The sequence below is a fragment of the Rhipicephalus sanguineus genome, chromosome 3 (genome assembly GCF_013339695.2).
Source record: "Rhipicephalus sanguineus isolate Rsan-2018 chromosome 3, BIME_Rsan_1.4, whole genome shotgun sequence".
In the NCBI taxonomy this organism is placed as follows: domain Eukaryota; kingdom Metazoa; phylum Arthropoda; class Arachnida; order Ixodida; family Ixodidae; genus Rhipicephalus; species Rhipicephalus sanguineus.
In genome coordinates this window covers 195,530,273-195,552,279 of record NC_051178.1, presented here as the reverse complement: position 1 = coordinate 195,552,279, position 22,007 = coordinate 195,530,273, and the positions used below count along the sequence as shown (strand labels likewise).

At 45.8% G+C, this 22,007-nt stretch overlaps 1 protein-coding gene across 2 annotated transcripts in view; it reads right to left on the bottom strand.

Annotated features, from left to right (window-relative positions):
• LOC119387980 (integrin alpha-11) overlaps positions 1-22,007 on the bottom strand; it is a 56,959-nt gene that overhangs the window by 16,233 nt on the left and 18,719 nt on the right. For both annotated transcript variants that reach the window (XM_037655574.2, XM_037655575.2), the window contains exons 6-21: positions 21,099-21,144; positions 20,744-20,827; positions 20,477-20,565; positions 19,399-19,473; positions 18,468-18,611; positions 12,511-12,613; positions 11,815-11,909; positions 8,811-8,913; positions 8,317-8,362; positions 7,995-8,155; positions 6,978-7,138; positions 6,062-6,193; positions 5,845-5,924; positions 5,146-5,368; positions 1,598-1,752; positions 466-535 (exon numbers count right to left, since the gene is read on the bottom strand). In XM_037655574.2, the coding sequence (XP_037511502.1) occupies positions 466-535; positions 1,598-1,752; positions 5,146-5,368; positions 5,845-5,924; positions 6,062-6,193; positions 6,978-7,138; positions 7,995-8,155; positions 8,317-8,362; positions 8,811-8,913; positions 11,815-11,909; positions 12,511-12,613; positions 18,468-18,611; positions 19,399-19,473; positions 20,477-20,565; positions 20,744-20,827; positions 21,099-21,144 (1,767 nt within the window). The remainder of the gene's footprint in view (positions 1-465; positions 536-1,597; positions 1,753-5,145; positions 5,369-5,844; positions 5,925-6,061; positions 6,194-6,977; positions 7,139-7,994; positions 8,156-8,316; positions 8,363-8,810; positions 8,914-11,814; positions 11,910-12,510; positions 12,614-18,467; positions 18,612-19,398; positions 19,474-20,476; positions 20,566-20,743; positions 20,828-21,098; positions 21,145-22,007) is intronic.

The following is a 22,007-nucleotide window of genomic DNA, read 5'->3' as shown; positions in this document are numbered from 1 at the left end:
GAATCGGTCAGATTTCTGCGTCAGTATTTTTTTATTGCGATTATATTGACACTCTCTGCGGATTTTTGCCGTCGCCGTCATGTCCCGTGTATATATATATATATATATATATACATATATATATATATATATATATATATATATATATATATATATATATATATATATATATTATTATTTATTTATTATATATATATATATATATATATATATATATATATATATATATATATATATATATATATATATATATACATATATATATATATATATATATATATATATATATAAACGTTCACGCCGGCTTTTCGTTTGTCACGTTCGCACGAGATTTCACTCAGATTTATGACTATAATTGAAATGAGTATATTTTTTTTTTCATTTCACAGCTACTTGAGCAAGCAGCACAAGACGCTAAATTTCATAAGCTTAACTCGTACTCAAAATAATCCAAAAGACACTTACGACAAATCCATGTTCGAGTTGAATGTTCTTTGTCGCTGCATTGAAAGTGACCACTTCGGGCTTGGCTTTCCTGTAAACATGCAACGCAAATTCGTTTTAGCAGTTCAAACTGCCGATCTGAGATAGCGCTTCATATTGTACAAAAATATTGAGATCTGAGATGATACTACATAAGAGGGATGAATTATTTTTGTTTGCTTACGTTGTATTGTTGCAGCATGACGGTATGGTTTACAACTTGTGTTTTAGACAGTATTATTTCTTTGCAAGAGCAAATCAACAAACAGACAAATCAAGTTCAATAAGGTTGAGAGTTGGGCTAGTTGGTGACTGATCATTATGCCTATATGAATAGGTAGCGCACTTTCGACGGGGACAAAAGAAAGTGTCGTGTCCTTTCTGTTTCTTTTGTCCCCGTCGAAAGTGCGCTACCTAACCATATAGGCATAATGATCAGACAAATCAAATTTATGCCAAACATGTCTACACACTGTTGTGCGTGTATCAAGGTTTCCAGCAAGAATGTCATGAAAATCTTAAACCGGTAATTCTAACATATACATTTGAACATCAGCGCAAATAATCAGGTAAATAACCCTTTAATTATCTCGGCTACATGTCTCAACTGCTGGATAAAGCCACCTGGCGTTCGGAGCGCGTACAACTAGTAGGAATCACTAGGGAGAACTAATCTTGATATACGAATCAGTATCCATGTCCAAGCTCACGACGAAATGTGATGTTCCCGATGTCATTTTCCCAAAGCACCTTTGTTATGTCCTGCATGGAACACCGAAGCGCACTGTGGTAGGTTTCGGCGTAGAACTTGTCTGATAACATAAAATAAGCAGGCACGCTGCGAGCGCTTGTCAGCTTTAGTGCGGTGCAAATTGACAGGTGTCGTGGCTCGCGACCCCGCAACAGCACATGTCACGGGTGCAATATCTTCTAAATTGTTAACGGAGGTCGTATGTCAAACTAAGCATCCACTAAATATATTGAATTACACATCATGTAGACGTCGAGTGCAGGACGTCTTGAAGACGTCTTAGCAGCTTCACCGAGCGCCCCACGTTGGACTAGCTGTATTAACTGACATGAAAGCAACTTGCTCGCTATATAGCCGACTCACCCAAGCATGGAGATGTCTGCCTGGTGTACGAAGGGCAACGTGATCACGACCTTGTTGTCGTTCGGCGTTGCTTCCTCACTGGTCGACGTAGCTTCAGCGGTCATGTTGAATGTGTCCTGGACTTGGCTCATGTCCAGTTTCAGAAGGAAGAACGCCTGAAGAAAGTGTACGTACGTACATAAACAGAAAACGCATAGCTAAACTAGCAGTAGGTTCGCATTTCAGCTTGAGACAGGGGTGTAGCCAGAAATTTTTTAAGGGGGGGGCACCTCGTTGATCTGAAGTGGGGGCCGGGCAGGCAGATGCGGTCGAGTGTCATCTTGTAGCGCGACTTGGACGAAGACAGGAGACACATCGTCCAAGTCGCGCTGTATGTATCCGAGTATGTACCAACTTGCCCAAGTCAAAGTGTTACTGTCATCTTGTGCTGCGTATGCCATGGCAAAAAAAATTTCGGGGGGGGGGGAGGGGGGGAGGGGCACGGGCCCGGTGTGCCACCCCCTGGCTACGCCACTGGCTTGAGAACCTTGCCACACGATTACGCTAATACGGCCCTCCTTGCGATTCAGTTTCATGAAATTCTGAAAAAAGAATGGCCTAATGGACTTTTTTTTTTTTGCACGTTATATGCTTAATGCGGGATAGCTGCACACTCCAACTGTTGATGCTAGAAATCATGTTCAATGGCCTGTGAAGTTTAGCAAGATGTCTCCGCGTATGGCCCCAGACCACACAAGCGTAACTTAGAGGAATAGGGTGTGTCCAGATAAGATCGAACACGAGGTCCCGGTCGCCATTCCCGATTGTGATGAAATTTACTGTAGGTCTAGGCATTACACCCAGAACAATGGTTTCGGAGTTAGTTTTGCGAAAAAAAATTTTGTTCGCCTGAAAAAAATATATATAAATTTTGGCCACAAAAAACGCTTTTCCGCCAATTTCGCGATTTCTGTATTTTGAGCGCACCTAGGAAAAAAACGGTGCACTTCTTCGTCACAATATTTATTCCCGTTAAAGAACAAGTGAAATACAATCTTATGAGTCTATTATTTCCCTTCCTTGTCGAAGCACTTTTGAAGAAAAAAATCACAAACTTGGCAAATCGCACAAAATACCTCTATTTCAGGAATTTATTGCTGCAAGCAAGTTAAAGTGAGCTTAATGAAAATGGGTACATATTAACTTTGATACTTTCGCTCTCTTTTAAAATAATTCGCGTGGTTTTATCGCGCTCGGTTTCACTCGATAATAGACCCTTTTCATAATCCGCAAGTGCGCTTCTCTGCGCTACATATTTGAACAACTAATGGCGGCATCTCTCTTCCTTAGAGTGGAGACGAGGTCCTAGTCGCACGTGCTGAGGCTTGTCTATTATGCGTATTTATGTCAAGAGAGCCGAGTCTACATTTTCCACGTCATAGCGTAAGCAAAATGCGCGTGAACACGCTGTTCGCAGTAAGTGACTAGCCGCCATTAGTTGGGCAAACTGCATGGCAGGAAAGCTAGCTTTACAATTATGAAAAGGGTCTATTGGGCTGAAACGTAAGTAATTTACCAAAAACGCCGAACTTTGAAAATGATTTTCTCAAAAAGGCCATTTTTAATTTTTTTAAAAATCCCTCTGATGGAAGTCAAGGACGTCATCTACCATTGTGCAGAAAAAAACGTTGCATTATTTTGGTTGCTAACAAGTTATAGTGCGTCAAATGTCACCATGCCAGCCTAGCGGCCGCGTCGTTCCTTACGGGCTGAAACTCGGATATAAGTTGCTAAAAATACTTGTACGAGACATAATCACAGATCAGCAGCACCACACCAACAAATGCGCAGCCCGGTGTCATGGTTAAGCAAGCTTTGTCTTGGGATCAGCCGCTTGACAAACCCGCAGCAGCGGCCGCTCGATGCTGCGGGCACTCACATTACATGAGAACCGCTTCGACTGCGGATGAGCTCCGCTTGCTCGCCAAACTACGCTCAGAGGACAAACGAGAGAAGGAATGCATCACTGTGAAATGTAAAGGCCGTTAAGTGCCAACAAATGTCATAATATGCAAAGAAAACTCTCCCTCACTTGAACTTGCTTGCAGCAATAAATTCCTGAAATGGAGGTATTTTGTGCGATTTGACAAGTTTGTGATTTTTTTCTTCAAAAGTGCCTCGACAAGCAAGGGAAATAATAGACTCATAAGATTGTATTTCACTTGTTCTTTAAGGGGAATAAATATTGTGACGAAGAAGTGCACCGATTTTTTCCTAGGTGCGCTCAAAATTCAGAAATCGCGAAATTGGCGGAAAAGCGTTTTTTGTGGCCAAAATTTATATATTTTTTTCAGGCGAACAAAATTTTTTTTCGCAAAACTAACTGCGAAACCATTGTTCTGGGTGTAATGCCTAGACCTACAGTAAATTTCATCACAATCGGGAATGGTGACCGGGACCTCGTGTTCGATCTTATCTGGACACACCCAATAGAACTGTCGCAAGATATTAGTTTATATTGTCTCCACAACTTAAACGCGCAGAAAAGTGCAGTGGAGTAAGATATACCCTTCACCAGTAAATTGGCAGTAGGCCAAGCTTAATCAACGGCAGTGAAGTTGAAAGATATGGCAGCTTTTCAACAAATGTAAGCATTCAATAACGGTGCAAAAACGGGTAGGAAGACGTGCGTGCGACACACTTCCACGTCGCACATTGGCAAAGCATCACCATCGCGAATCCTAAGATTTATCCCGAAATTTCAAGCAACGCAATCTTACGAAACATATCTCGCGGCGCATCATACTAGCGTCTTACGAAAGAGCGCGTCATGCTATACCAATTAAACATCACACCACTTATACCGTGTCGGCTTACCAATTTCGTACTCTAGCTACCGCTGGTGAACCATGTTGTTTTCCTGCCCCAGATATGTGTCAAAGGGTTTGCCACTAACCACGTGGAAGGTATCTTGACCGCGATGACACAATACCTAACGTAAAAAGGATCCACCGACAAAGAGGCAACGTGGAAAATACGTCAAAGTTTAATCGATGGTGGTTACAGGAACTTAATAGGCCCTCCGAGCCGTGTGGCTGCGGGGACACCTTTCCTATATTGTATTAATGCGAAAGCCTCAGGTGCCTCATCAAACGCGAAAATTGACTGTCGGCGTCCCGCGGTGTCGGCATGAACACGAGTGATGCAAAAACTAATCATTAATTAATGACGTCATCATGGCATTACAGATTGCCAAAGTTTCTGACGTCATCATGACATCACATAACGTGACGTCACATGATGACGCCATCACATGACACCGTCTCTTGGTAAAACGTGGGCCGATCCCGGAAGCTGTGCAAAACCAGGTGAAGTGCAGAAAGCTCACAATGCCTCTGATCCTGGAGGCAGTGCAAAACCACGTTAAGCGCAGAAAGCTTTCAGAGGGGCGCGGGGGAGGATCAATACATAGACTGAGAAGGAAAAGAAGAAGGTGGCTTTCGCCCTCGAGTTGTCTTAGGCGAATGCATAAGGGACCTTGCGAGTTCTTGTGTGTCTGCAATACTTACGTTTCTCGAAGGTCGCAGCGGGTTCCCAGCGTCGCATACGATGAGCGACCGGCCGTGAGCCGGGTCCTGCTGGACACTGCAGTGATCCTTGTTGACCACTCGCACGCGGTCTGGCAGGGTAACCAGCACGCGAGCCAGGTATGCAGGGTCCGTGGCGCCAGCGTTTTCGACGAATAGTGACACCGAGAGATCCCGGCGCTCGCCGACCACTAGCGGGGATCCACTGCGCGGGGGAAAGCGGTAAAAGGAAACGTGCGGTCACTTAAGCAGCAGCGATATGCCTACGACACGACAAGTTTATTTGCACGAAGAGAAAGCAAACTTTAGGAAACCGGCGAAAAGGCGGGAAAACGCCGGACAGCTCCCACGTCCCTGAAACAATTGTCCCCCAGTGAAAAGGAACGGTGTGAATTACACCGATGATTGCCAAGAGACGCAAGAGACAAAAATTAAGAGAAGTCATATCTAAGCAGCGGAACACTTTTGAAGTTTGATGATACCGAGTGGCGCGAAAGAAAAGCAAACAAACAAAACTACTCCGAGATATTGCATATACTTTCTTTAATGTATCCAAAACGCTGCTGCTGGTGAAGGGAAAACGACAATCACACTCTTAGCATTATGGTTATAAGTGCACGTTAAACATCTTATACATCAGCCTTCAATCTCCCCCTGCTTTCACGATTCAACGGTACTTACTCGTAGCTGATGATGTTAACGTCGAGTTTCAGGTCCGCCCGACAAACATCATCCGAACCGCAGCCATGCTGGTATGGAATCTGTGAGGAAAAGACGCGACAACAGCACGATTTTGAAAAGGTATACGATGCAAAGTGTTGAGTCCGTTCGTTTGTCTGATTGCGTCGTTTTGCCAAGGTGGAAAGGAATGAAAGGAATGAAAGGACCGAGGACTAACCGCTTTCGTGAGAGCAAGCGGGAACCCCGTGTCGGGAACCGGGCAAGTGGGGCACCAGCGCTGGTCACTGGTGTCTCGCAGCCGGTACTCCATCCGCACGGCGAACGGTATCAGAGGATCGACGAAGGTCTCCTGTGAAACCACGAAAAAGAATTCAAACGAATCATGACGTCAGGTGCAAGTCGTCCCGAATCCGTACTTAAGGAAAGAGAGAAGACTCAGACCAAGATTTATTTTAAAATGCCCGACGTTTCGAAGCCCGACCGGCTTCTTCCTCAGGGGTGAGAAGGCCCGAGTGGTACAGCGCTTACATATGCCTTCTTGACGTACGTGCGAGGTTTGTCGAGACTTGTCGTAAGCCTCGGCAGTGTCCTAGTGAAAGGGTTGATGTTTTCCGCTGTCTCTTGAATGTGCCAGGATTCCAGGAGAAGCCGACGGCTGCTCCTTCTGGAATACTAGCACATACAACAGGCTCACGACAAGTAACGGTAAATCTCGCACGTATACGCCAAGAAGCGCTGTACACCTCGGACCTTCTCACCCTTGAAGAATATGGCGGTCAAGCTTAGAAACGTCGGGTATTTTAAAATAAACCTTGGTTGGAGTTTTCTCTGTTTCCTTTAAGTTTCTGTGACCCCCAACGAGGCAGGTATCTGCCGAATGATTACCTTTGGTTCGAATTCATACTGTGCCTTTGCCAGGCCCGTAGCGAGGAATTTTTTTCGGGGGGGGGGGGGGCACTTGCTGGAAACCTTGACTATTTGAGAAATTGCCTATTTTCATTATTTATTTTCGATAAAACACCATGTGTCATCAAAATTTCGGGCGGGGGAGAAGGCGCCCCCCCCCCCCCCCCCCCGGCTACGGGCCTGGCAGATACACTTTGTCATGTCTGTATGCGGAAAGCGAAACTTACATCTAGGTAGACGAGGCGGCTTTCGCACGTCGTGTGCCCTCTCCTCGCTTTTACAAGCGAGCTGTAATTGTCGACTCGGTTTTGGTCGCGGAACATGAATCCCCGCGCGGGACGGTTATCTGCCTTGCGGTTCACGTCCAGCGTCAACTCTGTCTCCACGTCTGCGAGAGAGCAAAATAAACCAAGCCAGAATTGAAAGCAATATCTATCAAGGTCACGTGTCCGCGCTATCGTCACAGTAATATTAACACCAGGTGCTTCTATGGTTAGCCTTCCCTTTGTAGTCTATCTTACTATATACAATTATCACGACGTGCCATATACTTTGTAATCCTTATTGGTGCTTTAAAATTTTACCCTTTAGTCATTTCTATGAAACAAGTGCTCCACGATATTATACTGTTACGCGTGTAGTCTCTTTGATCCACCACTCTTGCGGTCCCTTGTTTTGTTTTCATGCAGCTGATTTAGGAAAGACCGCCAAGCGCGCATGCGTCTCCGTACTTTTCTCGTATACGCACGACGTTTTTCTATTAAATTATGTGCTTTTCACATGCCACAACCACATGATTATGAGGCACGCCGTGGTGGTGCACTTCGACATAATTTTGATTACCTGGCATTCTTTAATGTGCATCTAAGTGAAAGTATACGGGTGTTCTTGTCTTTTGCCTTCACTGAAATTGCGGCCGCCGTACCAAGGAAAGGAACCCATGTCCTCGGGATTAGCAGTGCGACACATTAGCAGCAGAGCTGCGACGACGCGTAGCCTAAATCGACAATAAACACCACACTCCAACCTAAGCCACTGCTATACAGTAATCGGATTGTCTTTTCTTTCGCTGCTGCATGTGCACTTGGTGGGATTTCAAGATCGTGTTAACCGCATTGCTTTGAAGCAGTAGACCATATACGCATAGAAGGATTATCCTTAAGTGTTTTGAAGCTACTTAAATACATAATGGAAGCTCGAATGTGCCTATAGTGTAATCAAGATGCTGAAGATTATATACTCGCCTGTCGTATTGGGGACAAATTTTCCGGAGTATTCGATGCAGGTCGTGAGCTTGAAGCACGCGAATTTCGATTTGTCGGAGACTTCGCATTTGTTCATGTCGGAGGTGATCATTCCGACCTCGGGCCTGATGACACCTCTCAACTGCGCAACCGGACGGGATCTGAAAACAAAATTATCATTTGAACAAAACAAAAAAAAAAAGAAACGCACTTTCTGTGTACCAATAAATAGGAAGCCTCTATCATGTTATAGGTGAGCAATGAAGAGATACTCTTTTGCTTGTTAACGTGATGTCGTCAACTACGAGAACTGTGCACTCACCTAAAGAGTACGGCGTTGTCCGTCACGTAAGACCCGACGAGAACGTCTGTGGAAGATGAAAGCGAACGCAAAGATAAGTTGGCAGGCTGACTGCTGGACTAGTTGGCAACTAGTCAGTTCAACAACTTAATCTTTCAAGTTATCCAAGTGAAGGAACTCAGGCAACACCGGGAATTATGCAACACCGGGAATTATGCAACACCGGGAACTCATGCAACACCGGGGGAGGATCAATACATCGACTGAGTAGAAAAAAAAGATGGCTTTCGCCTTCGAGTCGTCTTAGGCGATTGCATAAGGGACCCTGTGAGCTTTTTTTCTGAAACTCAGAATAACTACAATGACGATTAAGATACGGGCGTCAACAAACGTTTGCCGCTTTCCACAGAAGTGAGGATTGCATATATTAAAGAGGCCGCAAAGATGCTTGAAATCATCGCTACAACATACCCTATATATATACGGTGCGCAAAAAGTCTCGGGAGGTCACTTACCATAGTAGTGGTTCGAGTCGACGTCCATTCCCTTGGAGATGCTGATGCCGAACCCTTTCAAGGGCTTCCCGATGCGTGCCGACACGGTGCTCGCGTCTATCCTCTGTGCACGCAGAACGGAAACAAAAGAATGAGGCGGAAAAATTGTTCTTTCAAGGTAACGGCGAAGTTTCACATTCAGACCTGAAACCACCAGAGCTTCATGTACTCAGACATACTTAGAGCCACGATCCTTGCCAAAATTGCATATCATTGCTCGTTTTCATTGTATATGCGGTAGACAAGCAATACAAACGTCAGGGTAAATTAAAGAAATAACGAGCGCCTAAGTAATAAGACAATCATAGGTCGGTAAAATAATTGGAGCTCTCTCAGACTCACTCAAGAAATATATGTTGCTCTGAGGGCTCACTCGCACTCAGACTCACCAAAATGTTCCTCATCTGGACTCACTCGGACCCAGACTCACTAAACTTTTTCTGAAGCGGACTCACTCGGACTCAAACTCACCAGCATATTACTCAACCGGACTCACTCAATCTCAGACTCACGGCTTGATCTGAGTCTAAGTGAGCATGAGTGAGTCGACTCATGAGTCCGTTAGCCTAAAATTTGCTTTCTGTATCATGGTGTCAATGCTCTTTAGAGACAATACCTCACATAATCGGTGCTCTACGATATGCCTTGTGATCTTGTACCTTCAAATACGAGTTACTTCAACCCAGTAAGGACATTTCTATGAAATACGCGACTCACACGAGGTATTTTTTTTCAAGAACTTCCCGTGAAAAAGTTTGCGGGGGGAGGTCAAGGCAACCCCCCTCCCCCTCTCCTGATTCACGCCTCTGATCAACAAATATTGAGGTGGCGCATGAACGCTTGTGCGTTGAGATATGTGTGAATAGGTTTGAGTATAAACTTAAGCCGATATAAGACAAATAGTAATGCTGGTGATGAGTAGATAGGACCATAGGTCGGCAATAACAGGTGGAGCTTACTCAGACTCACTCAAGAAATATATTTTGCGCTTAGGGCTCACTCGGACTCTGACTGACCAATATTTTCCTGAACCGGACTCACTCCGGTTCGTCAAATTTTCCTCAACCGGACTCACTCAGACTCAAACTCACCAAATATTACTAACCCGGACTCACTAAGACTCAGACTCAGACTCACGGCCCGAACTGAGTCTGAGTGAGTCGACTCATGAGTGAGTTTGCCGACCTATCAATACAATCCACGTATTCGTTTCCCAGTGCGCGTGAACGCCACGGATAGTAACGGTGCAAGTAATACGGTTGCTGCGAGCGAAGGTAATTCGATTTATAGACTGTGCCATATTTTCTCCCGGGAAAGTTGTCGTAATTAGCGAGTAGAATGACATAGTAACAGGAAAAAAGTCCGTGGATAGTTTGCGCCAATTCAAACATTCATACAAGATGGCATTTGTATACTGCTTCAGTCATTTGGTGATAGCGCTCACCATGTATAAGTGGTGTCTTGTCTCTCTTTTTATCCGTCGCTGCTTTTATTTTTTTACGTTTCGGAGGGGTACTAATTAATTAATTAATTATACATTTAGTTGGTTAATTAGAACGTTATAAGCTATACCAATACCAAAAACACATATGTAGCATAAAAGTGGACAACAAGCACCGATTATGTGAGATATCTAACCATGCGAGCCCTCCATTAATCTTTTCAATACGTTCATTTCGGTACTTCTTTCACTTGTCACCCGACTTATTGACAGTGAATGAATGAATGAATGAATGAATGAATGAATGAATGAATGAATGAATGAATCCATTCATTCATTCATAGCGGATGGGACACGCATATAAACTGCGTATATATCGAACAACACAGCACTGCGGTTTTGCTATACCTCCTGTCCACGTTTAAACGCAATCACCGCGCAAACTATGCGGTACCGGCAAGAGCCGCGCGCGATTGTTCGTCCTCTGTGTCCGCATGTTTAACGAGCGTACTTTATCCCAAAGTCTCTCTTATATACGCTCGCCAAGGTTGCATATATGTTTTTGCGATAAGAGAAAAGGAAACTTCATTTTAATTTCTTTTTTTCATGGTCACTACCTGTGTCCGTCGAGCTAAGTGCGCAGATATGCTGCTCAGTGACGCGTGAGGCCATTTACATCCGCAGTGATGTAATAATTGCCGTGGATAGCGCGCCACCAGTTACGCAAACTACGGGTGGCACTGATAAAATACGAGCGCTCAACGTGGTTTGTGCATACACAACGACAAAATAAACAAAAAAAAAGCAAGCACTACAGGGCCAAGTGAGATTCTATATTCCGCCCATGTCGTCGTGATCCGTGTCTTTCTTCTGTGTTGTCTTTCCGAGCGGCGAAATTTCATGCAGTATATTCCAGTCTTCCGGTAATAGAAAAAAATACTAGCGCTAGGAGACGCCAAAGAAATGTTAAGGAAATTGGAGTCTGCTAGGTTCATTCGAGTCTACTAGGTTCATTGCTTATTGGTAAAAATGGACAAAAATGTTGTCCTGGCTGAAATCGAGAGCTGTCAATAAAGTTGTACCCCCCCCCCCCCCAAAAAAAAAAGCAAGAAAATATGACGCAATTACTTAAATTAAAAAGACCTTCAAATCCGTGATGTAACACTGACATAGTGTGCTGGTGCTTCGGCGTGAAGCTCAAGCAACCATGAATATTTTTTCTAACAATCAACGCATTATCACCTAATTAAGGAAAATAGAGTTTTCAAAGCTTTTCTTGGTGTTCTAAACATATATAGTTTTTCTATTTGGTGTTCCTTCATTGTCTGCGTTTTCACTTCCGAAATGACTATGCAATATGCTCGGATCGCTGTGAATTTACATCTTGTGAATACATCGTCTTTCTGTAGCTAGAACACGTATACAGGTTTTTCAGAGTCTATTGAATTTCGATGGGAACGTTTGCAAGGTGTGTACCGTATACGGAGTCACTCGTCGATGATGCGCACTTGCTTCTTAGCTCACCTGTGCGTAGACGGTCCTGTCGCCGAGCGTGGGCGAGCCATGGTAAATGTACACGGCTCCCACGTCGTTCTCGTAGGGCGCGCCTACAGCCACGTCTGCAGGCATGAGCGATAAAAAGAGGTTAGTACCCCTCGGTGACACATCTCGCGATGCCAATATACTATATACCGGAATCCGTGAATCACGCGCGCGCTACGAAACACTCGCGCCTGCAGAGACAGCCGCGAAGAAAGGTCACGCGCATGCGATCACCGCTTCCTTCATGATATCAACTTGCTTTACGCATTTGCTATACCCGTTTCCGCTCGGCGCCAAAGTGTTGGCTAAGTCGGCGTGGCTCGCTCTTCCCCTGGACTTTCGAAATATTGGCGAAATGCAAGCGAATAAAAAACAACCAGATATCACTACAACGGCATTGCCTCTTTCTACAAGGACCATAACGTTCTCACAACGTTCTCATAATGCGTCCAAGCTACACACTGAAAGATTGTGCGACCGATGCCGCAGTGCTGTTCTGGTTGGATTGTGCCACGTTTGCGGTTTACGCCAATCAGCTACAGGCTGTATGATTTCAGTGATTCAATCAGAACTGACAAGACGCGAATTCGAAACGATATCGCGAAATTTTAGTAGTTGGACTCGCTGTTTTATAAAGATATATCGTGCGCATCGTAATGTAGCTCTTCGTCGACCCACCTTGTATTCCGTCCATATTGAGGTCGCCAACTTTGGTGATGCTGGTCCCGAAGCGGGCGGCCGTTGCTCGGAGTCCCTCCAAATAGCCGGAAGCATACAGTCCCTTCGAAGAGGAACCAAACCACGGGCGGTCAATGTAGTCCCGCTTTCAGACCATGTTTTCCGATTATACTGACGCGAACATGGCACTTCAACGACCATCTTGCTCCTTAAATAGCTTCAGTGTAGACTACAATTACTTTTCAAAAATGCCGTTACTTTTCCTTTACAGCAAAAGTAGCAGCAGTGCTTTATAGCATTCAGCCCCCCCCCCCCATCCTCCTAGTCATTTAAGAGGGGGCGGAGGGCGCAATGTCTGCCCTATACGTTTACTCAGTTATAGCCACGCAGGTTTTTGACGATAGTGACGGCCCAAGGACCCTGACGTTGCACTGCAAGAACTGTTTACTTCCCATCTTTACTTCGGGAGAGCCAGGGACCAAAGGATGCCATGAATGGATGCCGTCGAAACAGTCCCATCATTCAAGTACTTAGGAGTCTTAATTTCTTTTGATGTTAACTGGGGAACACATATCAACAGCGTACTATCATCGGCGAACCAATCACTCGGCTTTAAGATGCGAAGCATCTCATGGCGGAGTTCAAACCGGTGGTGGGGGTGGGGTTGATGGTGGTGGTGTACGCCGTGACCACCCTTACTGCGCATGCGCAAACCATCTCCACACACCTCCTCTCCACTCCCCTCTCCCCCGCCCCCTTTATCTTTCTCCCACTCTCCCTCTCCACTTCGCCTCTCCACTCCCCCTCTGAAACGCGGACTCGACATGCCGAAACGCTGCTTCACATCGCCTCATGGTCCCCTTTAGCGGGAGATGGTGTGATTTTTTTTTGAGGCGCCACTTACGTCATGCCCAACAGGACGTGAGACTACACTAGCGTACATATCACTAAGCAGGCCTAAAGTTGAATATACTTCACCAATCTGGGACTCATATCAAAAATGCCTCATCAACGCACTTGAGTATTTTCAAAATAGCGTAGCAAGATACATTCATTCATGCTATTCAAGTATATCCGCCTTTAAAAAAAAAAAAAAAAAAAAAAAAACCGCCAGGCCTGCGCTTAAACCGCAGCACAGTCACAGCGAAAGCTGGAAGAGCGGCGTTTCTAGAGCCCGTTAAGCTCTCTTGGTGCTACAATACAAGTACACTAGAAAGGTACCCACTACGCCATAAATCGCAATTTTTGTGAAGTTGGGAAGCCCCTACTAAGCCATTATTCTTCATTCTGCAAAGAAGCGAGGCACCCGCTACACGTCTTTAAGGCATTATGTGCACTTTGTTGACGCGACGACTGATGACGATGAAGAATTATGGATCAGCCCTTTGTAATGGGTTGGAATCTTTAAACGGCTCACCAGTTATGTAATTTGCATTGGGTGACGCCCGGTCGCTATTTCCCTCTCCCGCCATGCTGTATAACATACGCTGACGTGGGAGAGAGACGGGGGGGGGGGGCGAAGAACTTTACTGAGACCCCGAGGAAATGGATCATGCGCTTATGGGCTTCCTTGGCAACCAATACAAGTGCACTTGCGAGGAACCCACTACGCTATAAATAATTGTAATTTTTGAGAAGTAGGGCACCAGGCACTGTGCCACTTTTCGTCATTTACGGAGAGCGTTGGTACCTGCTAAACGCATGTAAGGCATTATGCGCACTTTGTTGATGCTGTGCGTGATGACGATGAAGAATTATGGCAGAGCCCTTTGTAATGGGTTGGAAGCATTCAACAACCCACACGTTGCGCAATTCGCATTGTGTGACGCCTGGTTACAGAATTCGCGTTGTGCGACGCTTGGTGCTCATTTTACTCTTCTACCACGCTATATTGCATATGCTAATGTGGTTCCTTCCCGACATGAAGCCTGTATAGGACCTTTTTGCAAAGCAGTTTCAAGCACCGGCATGGCTCAGAGGTTCAATACTGGGCTCGCACGCAGAGGGCACGGGTTCGAACCTCGTTCCATCCTGAAATTTTTTTCTTATTTCATTTTTTTTCTTATTTCGAGCGATACTGGTTACGGACACCGGCGGCGGCGGCGGTGGCGGCGGCGGCGGCGGCGGACAACTACGGTGCCAAAAACGGCCGGTGAAATGATCTCATAACAGCTTTCGCTGTAAAAAATCTAAGTTACATTCACTCTTGCACCGTCGTACGATAGCCATCCTTGGTCTTTTACAGCGAAAGCTGTTATGAGATCATTTCACAGGCCGTTTTTGGCGCCGTAGTTGTCCGCCGCCGCCGCCGCCGGTGTCCGTAACCAGTATCGCTCGAAAAAAAAAAACGAAATAAGAAAAAAATTCCGGGATGGAACGAGGTTCGAACCTGGGCCCTCTGCGTGGGAGCCCAGTATTCAACCTCTGAGCCATGCCGGTGCTTGAAACTGCTTTGCAAAAATGTCCTATACAGGCTTCATGTCGGGAAGGAACCACATGAGCATATGCAATATAGCGTGGTAGAAGAGTAAAATAAGCACCAAGCGTCGCACAACGCGAATTCTGTAACCAGGCGTCACACAATGCGAATTGCGCAACGAGGAGTTGTTGAATGCTTCCAACCCATTAGAAAGGGCTGTGCCATAATTCTTCATCGTCAACAGGCACAGCATCAACAAAGTGCGCATAATGCCTTACATGCGTTTAGCAGGAATTTCCGTAGAATGACGAAAAATGGCACAGTGCCTGCTGCCCTACTTCTCAAAAATTACAATGATTTATAGCGTAGTGGGTTCCTCGCAAGTGCACTTGTATTGGTTGCCAAGGAAGCCCATAAGCGCAGGATCCATTTCCTCGTGGTGTCAGTAAAATTACAATGATTTATAGCGTAGTGGGTTCCTCGCAAGTGCACTTGTATTGGTTGTAGAAGGTTGCCAGAATGACGAAAAATTGCATAGTGGCTGCTTCCCTACTTCAAAAAAATTATGATGATTTATAGCGTAGTGGGTTCCTGGCAAGTGCGCTTCTATTGGTTGCCAAGGAAGCTCATCAGACTCCCTTGATCCATTTCCTCAGGCTCTAATTAAGTTAATTCCTTCTCTCTCTCGCTCTCCGTTTCTCCGGTTAACGTATGTTATAAAGTGTGGAGGGACAGTTAAATAACGACCGGGCGTCACACAATATGAATTACGTAACTAGTGGGTCGTTTAAAGCTTCCAACCCATTACAAAGGGATCAGCCATAATTTTTCATCGTCATCAACCACCGCAATAACAAAGTGCACATAATGCCTCACAGATGGTACCTCGCTTCTCCGCAGAATAACGAATAATGTCGTGGTGGGTGCTTCCCAACTTTCCAAAAATTGTGATTTGTGTCGTATGGGTACGTTGCTAATGTACTTGTATTAGTAGCCACAAGAGAGTTTATAACGGACTATAGAAATGCCGCTCTTCCAGCTTTCGCTGTGACTGTGCTGCGCTTTCCGCGCAGGCCTGGCGTTTTTTTTCATAAGTTTTTCTACAGTTCACTTAACCGCATGCCATACATCACCCCACCAGCAAGAATATCGCAGCGCACTGGTCACCCCCTACAAGTTTTCAAACCGCGTTCACACACGACTACTTTCTCTGCTTCATTTTTCTCTCGAACAGTGTGACATTGGAATGCCCTTCCCCACCATGTTGTATCTACAAATAACCATCATATGTTCAATGCTGCTGTGTCTTCTGATTTGCCAAATTAATTGGCACTGATTGTACAAATTCATCACTTAACGCGTGTATTTATTTCTACAGTGCTCATTGTTTGTTATTGTTTTATTTATTTGTACAGTGTTATTTTTGTCCAAGATGTTCAGTAGTTATATGCTTCCATATTGCTAGCGAACACACACAAAGGACGACATAGAAGGAGACAGGACCACCGCTGGACTTCAACTGATTTTTAAATCGACATGAAGGACACAATACATTTCTTTGCGCACGCGCAGGTGCCACGTCACAGACAAAGTTTATCCACCTAGCAAAAAGAAAAGAAATTCTCCGCCGCCTATCGATACCGCCAGTTCGCACGTGGTTTCTTCTTACACAGAAGTCCAGTTCTCTTTTCGACAACGCGATGGACGGAGTGCTGACACATGTGTCACCCGCCTTGTGAATTTCGACAGCCTCTACTATTTCCCTCTTTCTCTGTTCCCCGCCAACGTACATCACAGAAGTGGCGTCATATGCTGGGGTACAACCCTCGCACTTCTTGCAGTGCATCGCCAATAAACCACCCCCTGCAAGCGATCGAACAGCCGTGCGATGCTCCCTGAGCCTTTCATTGACGCATCTGCCCGTCTGGCCAATATACACCTTGCCACAAGCAAGTGGAAGTGTGTAGACGACTCCCGTCTTACAAGCTGTGAACTTTGCTGTGAGGGTTCAGTAGTTAATGCGTTGAATTGCCACATGCTGTTGTTTCTTCTATTGTTGCTACATTAATGAACCTTTCTTGTACAAACTCCTTATTTAACGCGTGTTTTCTTTTGCACAGTGTATTGACATTTTTTCCCTCTTTTTTTCAAAGTTCCATTGGTTTTTATTTGGAATTACCAATTGCATGATGTACCCTATCCCTTATGTAACATCCCTATAAATGGGGCCTTTAAGGAAAATAAACTGAACTGAACTGAAGGCCATTGTGAAAAGCACGTCACCGCTTCATTTTCTTTTCTTTTTTCATCTATTGTGAAGCATGTTGTCCAGTGGACTCGACCAACGGGTGGGGTTGGGGGGAGGGGGTGCGCTGTGATGAAAATTTGGAACACTGCGCACTCCCGCGTGGCTCGAGACGCGGGAGCCCTGAGCAAGGAAGGGAACGCTTTGGCCTTGGTCGCGCTGGACACTTCGCTTTGGCCTCTCGCCTTCGCCCGGTCTCAAATAAATAGCGACGACGGCACGGCCTCTTAGGCTGCCATCACGTCGCTTTCCCTACAACTTCAACACTGAGAAGAAACTTGAAAATAGTGTCCTACGTCTGTCCTACCCAACACAGATACGACAGAGCATTATGGATAGAGAAAGAGAGAGGGACATGTGATACGGAAATCCGGGGAGGTTGACCGGAAAATAAATGTCCAGTTTGCTACCCTGCACTGGGGGAGGGGAGACAGAAAAGTAAACTTGAGAGAGGGATATAGGTAAGTATAAACATGACAGCAGTGAAGTTAAGGAATCAGTGGGGTAGGGCAGGTAAAGTAATCCGCAGGATGGTGGTGGTGGAAAAACGTTATGAAACGGCGGTCTATTAGCCTGGTAAAATTGGCGTATAGGAAACGAAAGCGCATTTGGGAACGGCAGCGGCTGCAGAGGACATTTTCAGGTAATGGACTGGCTCTGGTGGCGTAGGACAGACATAATCTGAGATCTGTATTGGAGGTGTACTGTGCTAAAGTGGACTAAGGTAGGAGGATGACGGTAGTTCTACTTTACTTTCAGTATTCCTTCAATTAACGAACGGTAACTAATCTTACATCAGAAGGTAAGAAAAGTTCGGCACCATGTAACACTCCCTGTAACACTCGAAGGCGAAAGCCTGCTGCGCACTTGGTAATGCATTAAGTTACACAATCGGAGACTAGACTTCTTGTGAGACGTAACGAGCTGCAGTACGTGTGAACGTTCTCAGTTGACTGCGTTGTCCCTAGCAATATGGGCGGCGCCCGACGACCGCAAGGATCACAGAAGAGATTGTCGAATGGATGCCAAACTAACACATATACAAAATTGACGGTGTACCTTGAAAACATCAAATTGGAAGAAAAAAAATCGAGGTCCAGCATTGAGTGGACTAATCGAAACGGCGATTGAGCCGCTGTCACCTAATGATTTGAATAAAATAGCTACTATGTTCGAGTCCCTTTAATGACATCTTGTCTTGCGTAATATAACCCGACTCCTGGCCACACTTACCACACCGTTGCTTCGATAAACGTAGACGCGCCCTTCGTCCTGCCCGTCCGGTATGCTGTGCATGGGAGCGCCCACGAGCAGATCGTCAATGCCGTCGCCATCCAGATCGGTGGCCAACAGCGAAGAACCGAAATACTCGCACATCTATGCATGCAGGGAGAGACAAGCAAGCCACGGTGTTATGGTAATCAGATCATCACTGTCATAATCATCCTCGTGAACAACAACAGAAGCACGAACAAATAATTTAGTTTGGGAAACGCACAGAAAACCTGGACAACAGAAGCGCCGAAAAAGCTGTACTGTAATGTTTTCGGACATCGAAATCTAGGCAGAATTGGGCTGTATCCGTGCTTGGGAAGGAAGCAACGCGCCAGCGAGCGAATGCCGGTGCCGAAACAGAAAGGCAGCCAGCCTCCTCCCCGCCACATAGCAAGCAATACACAGTTTACACTCAGTGGAGTATTCATTCCAGCAGAGCTGCTGCAGTACGCGCTGGCGCGATAAAATTTGTTGCATCTGCTAGGTGACACAAGAAATTGTGACGGTACTGTTTACGCTACGGTTTTCAGTTTCGAGTTAACTTGTACCGTGACCCGAAAACGCTTTCGCTGCGTCGGTTGCTCGTTGCGCACGGTAACGTGATGAGACGATGAGAGTCGGCTAATGCAGACCTTACAGTGCGTACTATGACGGTACTGTAGTGCCCTAACCACCACTGCTAAAACACACGCACACACACACACGCACGCACGCACGCACACACACACGCACGCACACACACAGACGCACACGCACTCACGCGCACACACAGACGCACACACACGCACACACACAAGCGCGCGCGCGCGCGCACGCACGCACACCCTGTTGCGGACGTGCACTTCATCCCGCAGCGTTGGTAAGTCGTGGGTGCGATGAAGAAGCTCACCTGAGATCCGGAAAGGAGGCTCCTGATCACGACACCCCTGTCATTGCCCGGACCATCGATACCAAAGAGGAACACCTGCCAAATCGAAAACCGTGCTCTTTGTACGCGCGAGTATATTCACAAAAGCAAGACGGACGAGCACATTTTGGGTGTCCGATACACCCATGCACAACCTATCTGGTAAAAAGACTTAATTATTAGTTAAGAATTCCCTGAGATGAAGCGAGTGCATTAAACAGTAAAGCTGTTTCGTTAGCGTGCATTGGAAGTAGCATGTACAAAAGAAAGCAAAGAAAACAACCAGGCAACCGAGCGGGCAGCATGCATGTTTGGAGTGGAAACTGTAAATCTGGTTTCACATGAAACTGAAAGCTAAGGCGAGGAACAACTTGAAGGTTGCACGTGGATAAAATGCAACTACAAACTGTGCGCAGATTTCCTTTACCCAGACCTTTATCCCTCGCGTAATCGAGTCGCAGTTTCCGTGTACGTGCTTTGCCGGTATGCTCGTAAACCTGGCATTTTATGAAGTCGCGTGGTGCTTGCAAGTTCACGCGAGCAACGCTCGGGAGATTCATACTGCGTGCAGTACTTATCATTGTGGATGCATTGCTGCCCGTGAAAGCTCTTCCTGGGAGTTCGCGCGCGTCACCGATTTGCGCGTTCTTATTTAGCGAGTAAGACCTCCCCTAAACGCACCTAATTCTCAGAGATATACTGTCATTTGGATGACGTTTGCATTTTTTAAGGCGAAAGCCTCAGATGTCTCATCAAACGCGAAAAGTGTCCGTCGGCGTCAACACGAGCGATGAAAAAAAAAAAAACCGTCATCATGTGATGACGTCACCCTATGGCGGCATCATGACGTCACAGGTCGCCGAAATCTGTGTCGTCACATGATGACGTCATCGTCGCTTGGTCAAAGGTGGTCCGATTCCGAAGGCACTGCAAAACCACGTTGGTTGCAGAAAGCTTTCGGGGGGATGACTTTCGCCTTGGCGTCGTCTTTGGACCGTGTGACTTATTCCCTCCGCGCGTGTTCGCGAACCTCTCGCCACCGCACGGGTTCTGTGCTCACCTGTCCTTTGTAGTCGGCGCCTCGCGGTGACCCAGCTGCGACGGTCAGTTCGCGCCCGTGGAACAACCTTCCCGTTGTGACGGAGTAGCCTGCGTACAGAGAGAACGTAAACGTGTCATGTCCCGTACACACTATGAATTTAATAAAAGTCTTTCGCCTTTCTTATAACGCATGATGCAACCATTGTAACGATTAAAATGTTGAAATAGTTGTCATATCTATTATGCGCGAAAAAAAGGAGTGAACTGAAGGAGATTTTTAGGATACCTTTGTACGAATCTTTTTCTTTTCTACCCAGAAGCATGTGATGGCTCGTGAGTTCATGGTTTTGGTTGTAGCGCGTTATTGAACCTGCACGAAAGAACATCAGACATATATTGCACATGGTTTCACTGCCAAGGGGGAAAAAGAAAGTCAATTTGTGTGGTGGCATTCTGTAAGGAATTTATAGTTGTTTTTGTACACCAGCTTCATTAGCCGCCACTATATGCACTATAAATTTCACACAACCACAGTGGCGAAAAAAAAAACAACCCTTCCAAAATACGGCCCTTGACTTTTTTTCTATTTGCATTTTTCTATCTGCCCTGATTCTGTCAAAAAAAAAAGGTATTCGACGCACCTTCCCAGTTGTAGAAGCCTGGTATTCCGAGGACTAGCCTGCCGTCCTGGCAGAGGAATAAGCAGAACAACGACAATAAAATAAACACCAAGCTCACGAGGGATGCGAGAAAACAAAGGCGGAGCGCTACAACACCGTACTCTCATGGTTAAGTCAGCATGCAGTTGCACATGTATCCGGGAACGAACGAATGTCCACTTTAGTTTATATGTTGTCATACAAATGACAACGCTCATTAATTAATGTATTATGATGGCCGATAAAAGGATCTTGCTAACCAGAAAATTAAAGTAATTTCAAACCGACATTTTCCATGATCTACGTGCGGAAGATGAACATCGCTTTTACCAACCAGCTTAGGGGCAGAACGCAAGTAGGCTGCATCTAATGAATTAGGGATATAACGCTAGGCTGATTGCGTAGCAATCCCTTCGATATTTGTTCTTTAAGCGCCACATTCTGGTACGTACGGCGGACCTCGATTGCAGTCGTAAGTTTAATTGGCACCATGACGCAGGCGCATAGCCAGGAATTTTTTCGGGGGTGGGGGGTGGGGGCACTTGCTGAAAACCTTGAGTATTTGAGAAAAACACCTGTTTTCATTATTTATTTTTGGTGGAAACACGTACTTCACCAAAATTTCGGGCGGAATCCGGGCCCCTAGCCCCCCCGTCCTCCCCGCCCCATGGCTACGGGCCTGCCACGACGCACATCTTGACTCAGATATGCAGCGCGTTGGGGGAATGACAGAACCTGATCCGTCTGAAGAAATGTTAAGTATTTATGTAAATTCGCTCTGGCTAATGCGACTTGAAGTTACAAAACCTGAGTGAGTTTACAATGTAGAAAATTGAGCATCATTCATGCGGACTGTTATCACATAGCGACGGATAATTACGAATCCAGCGC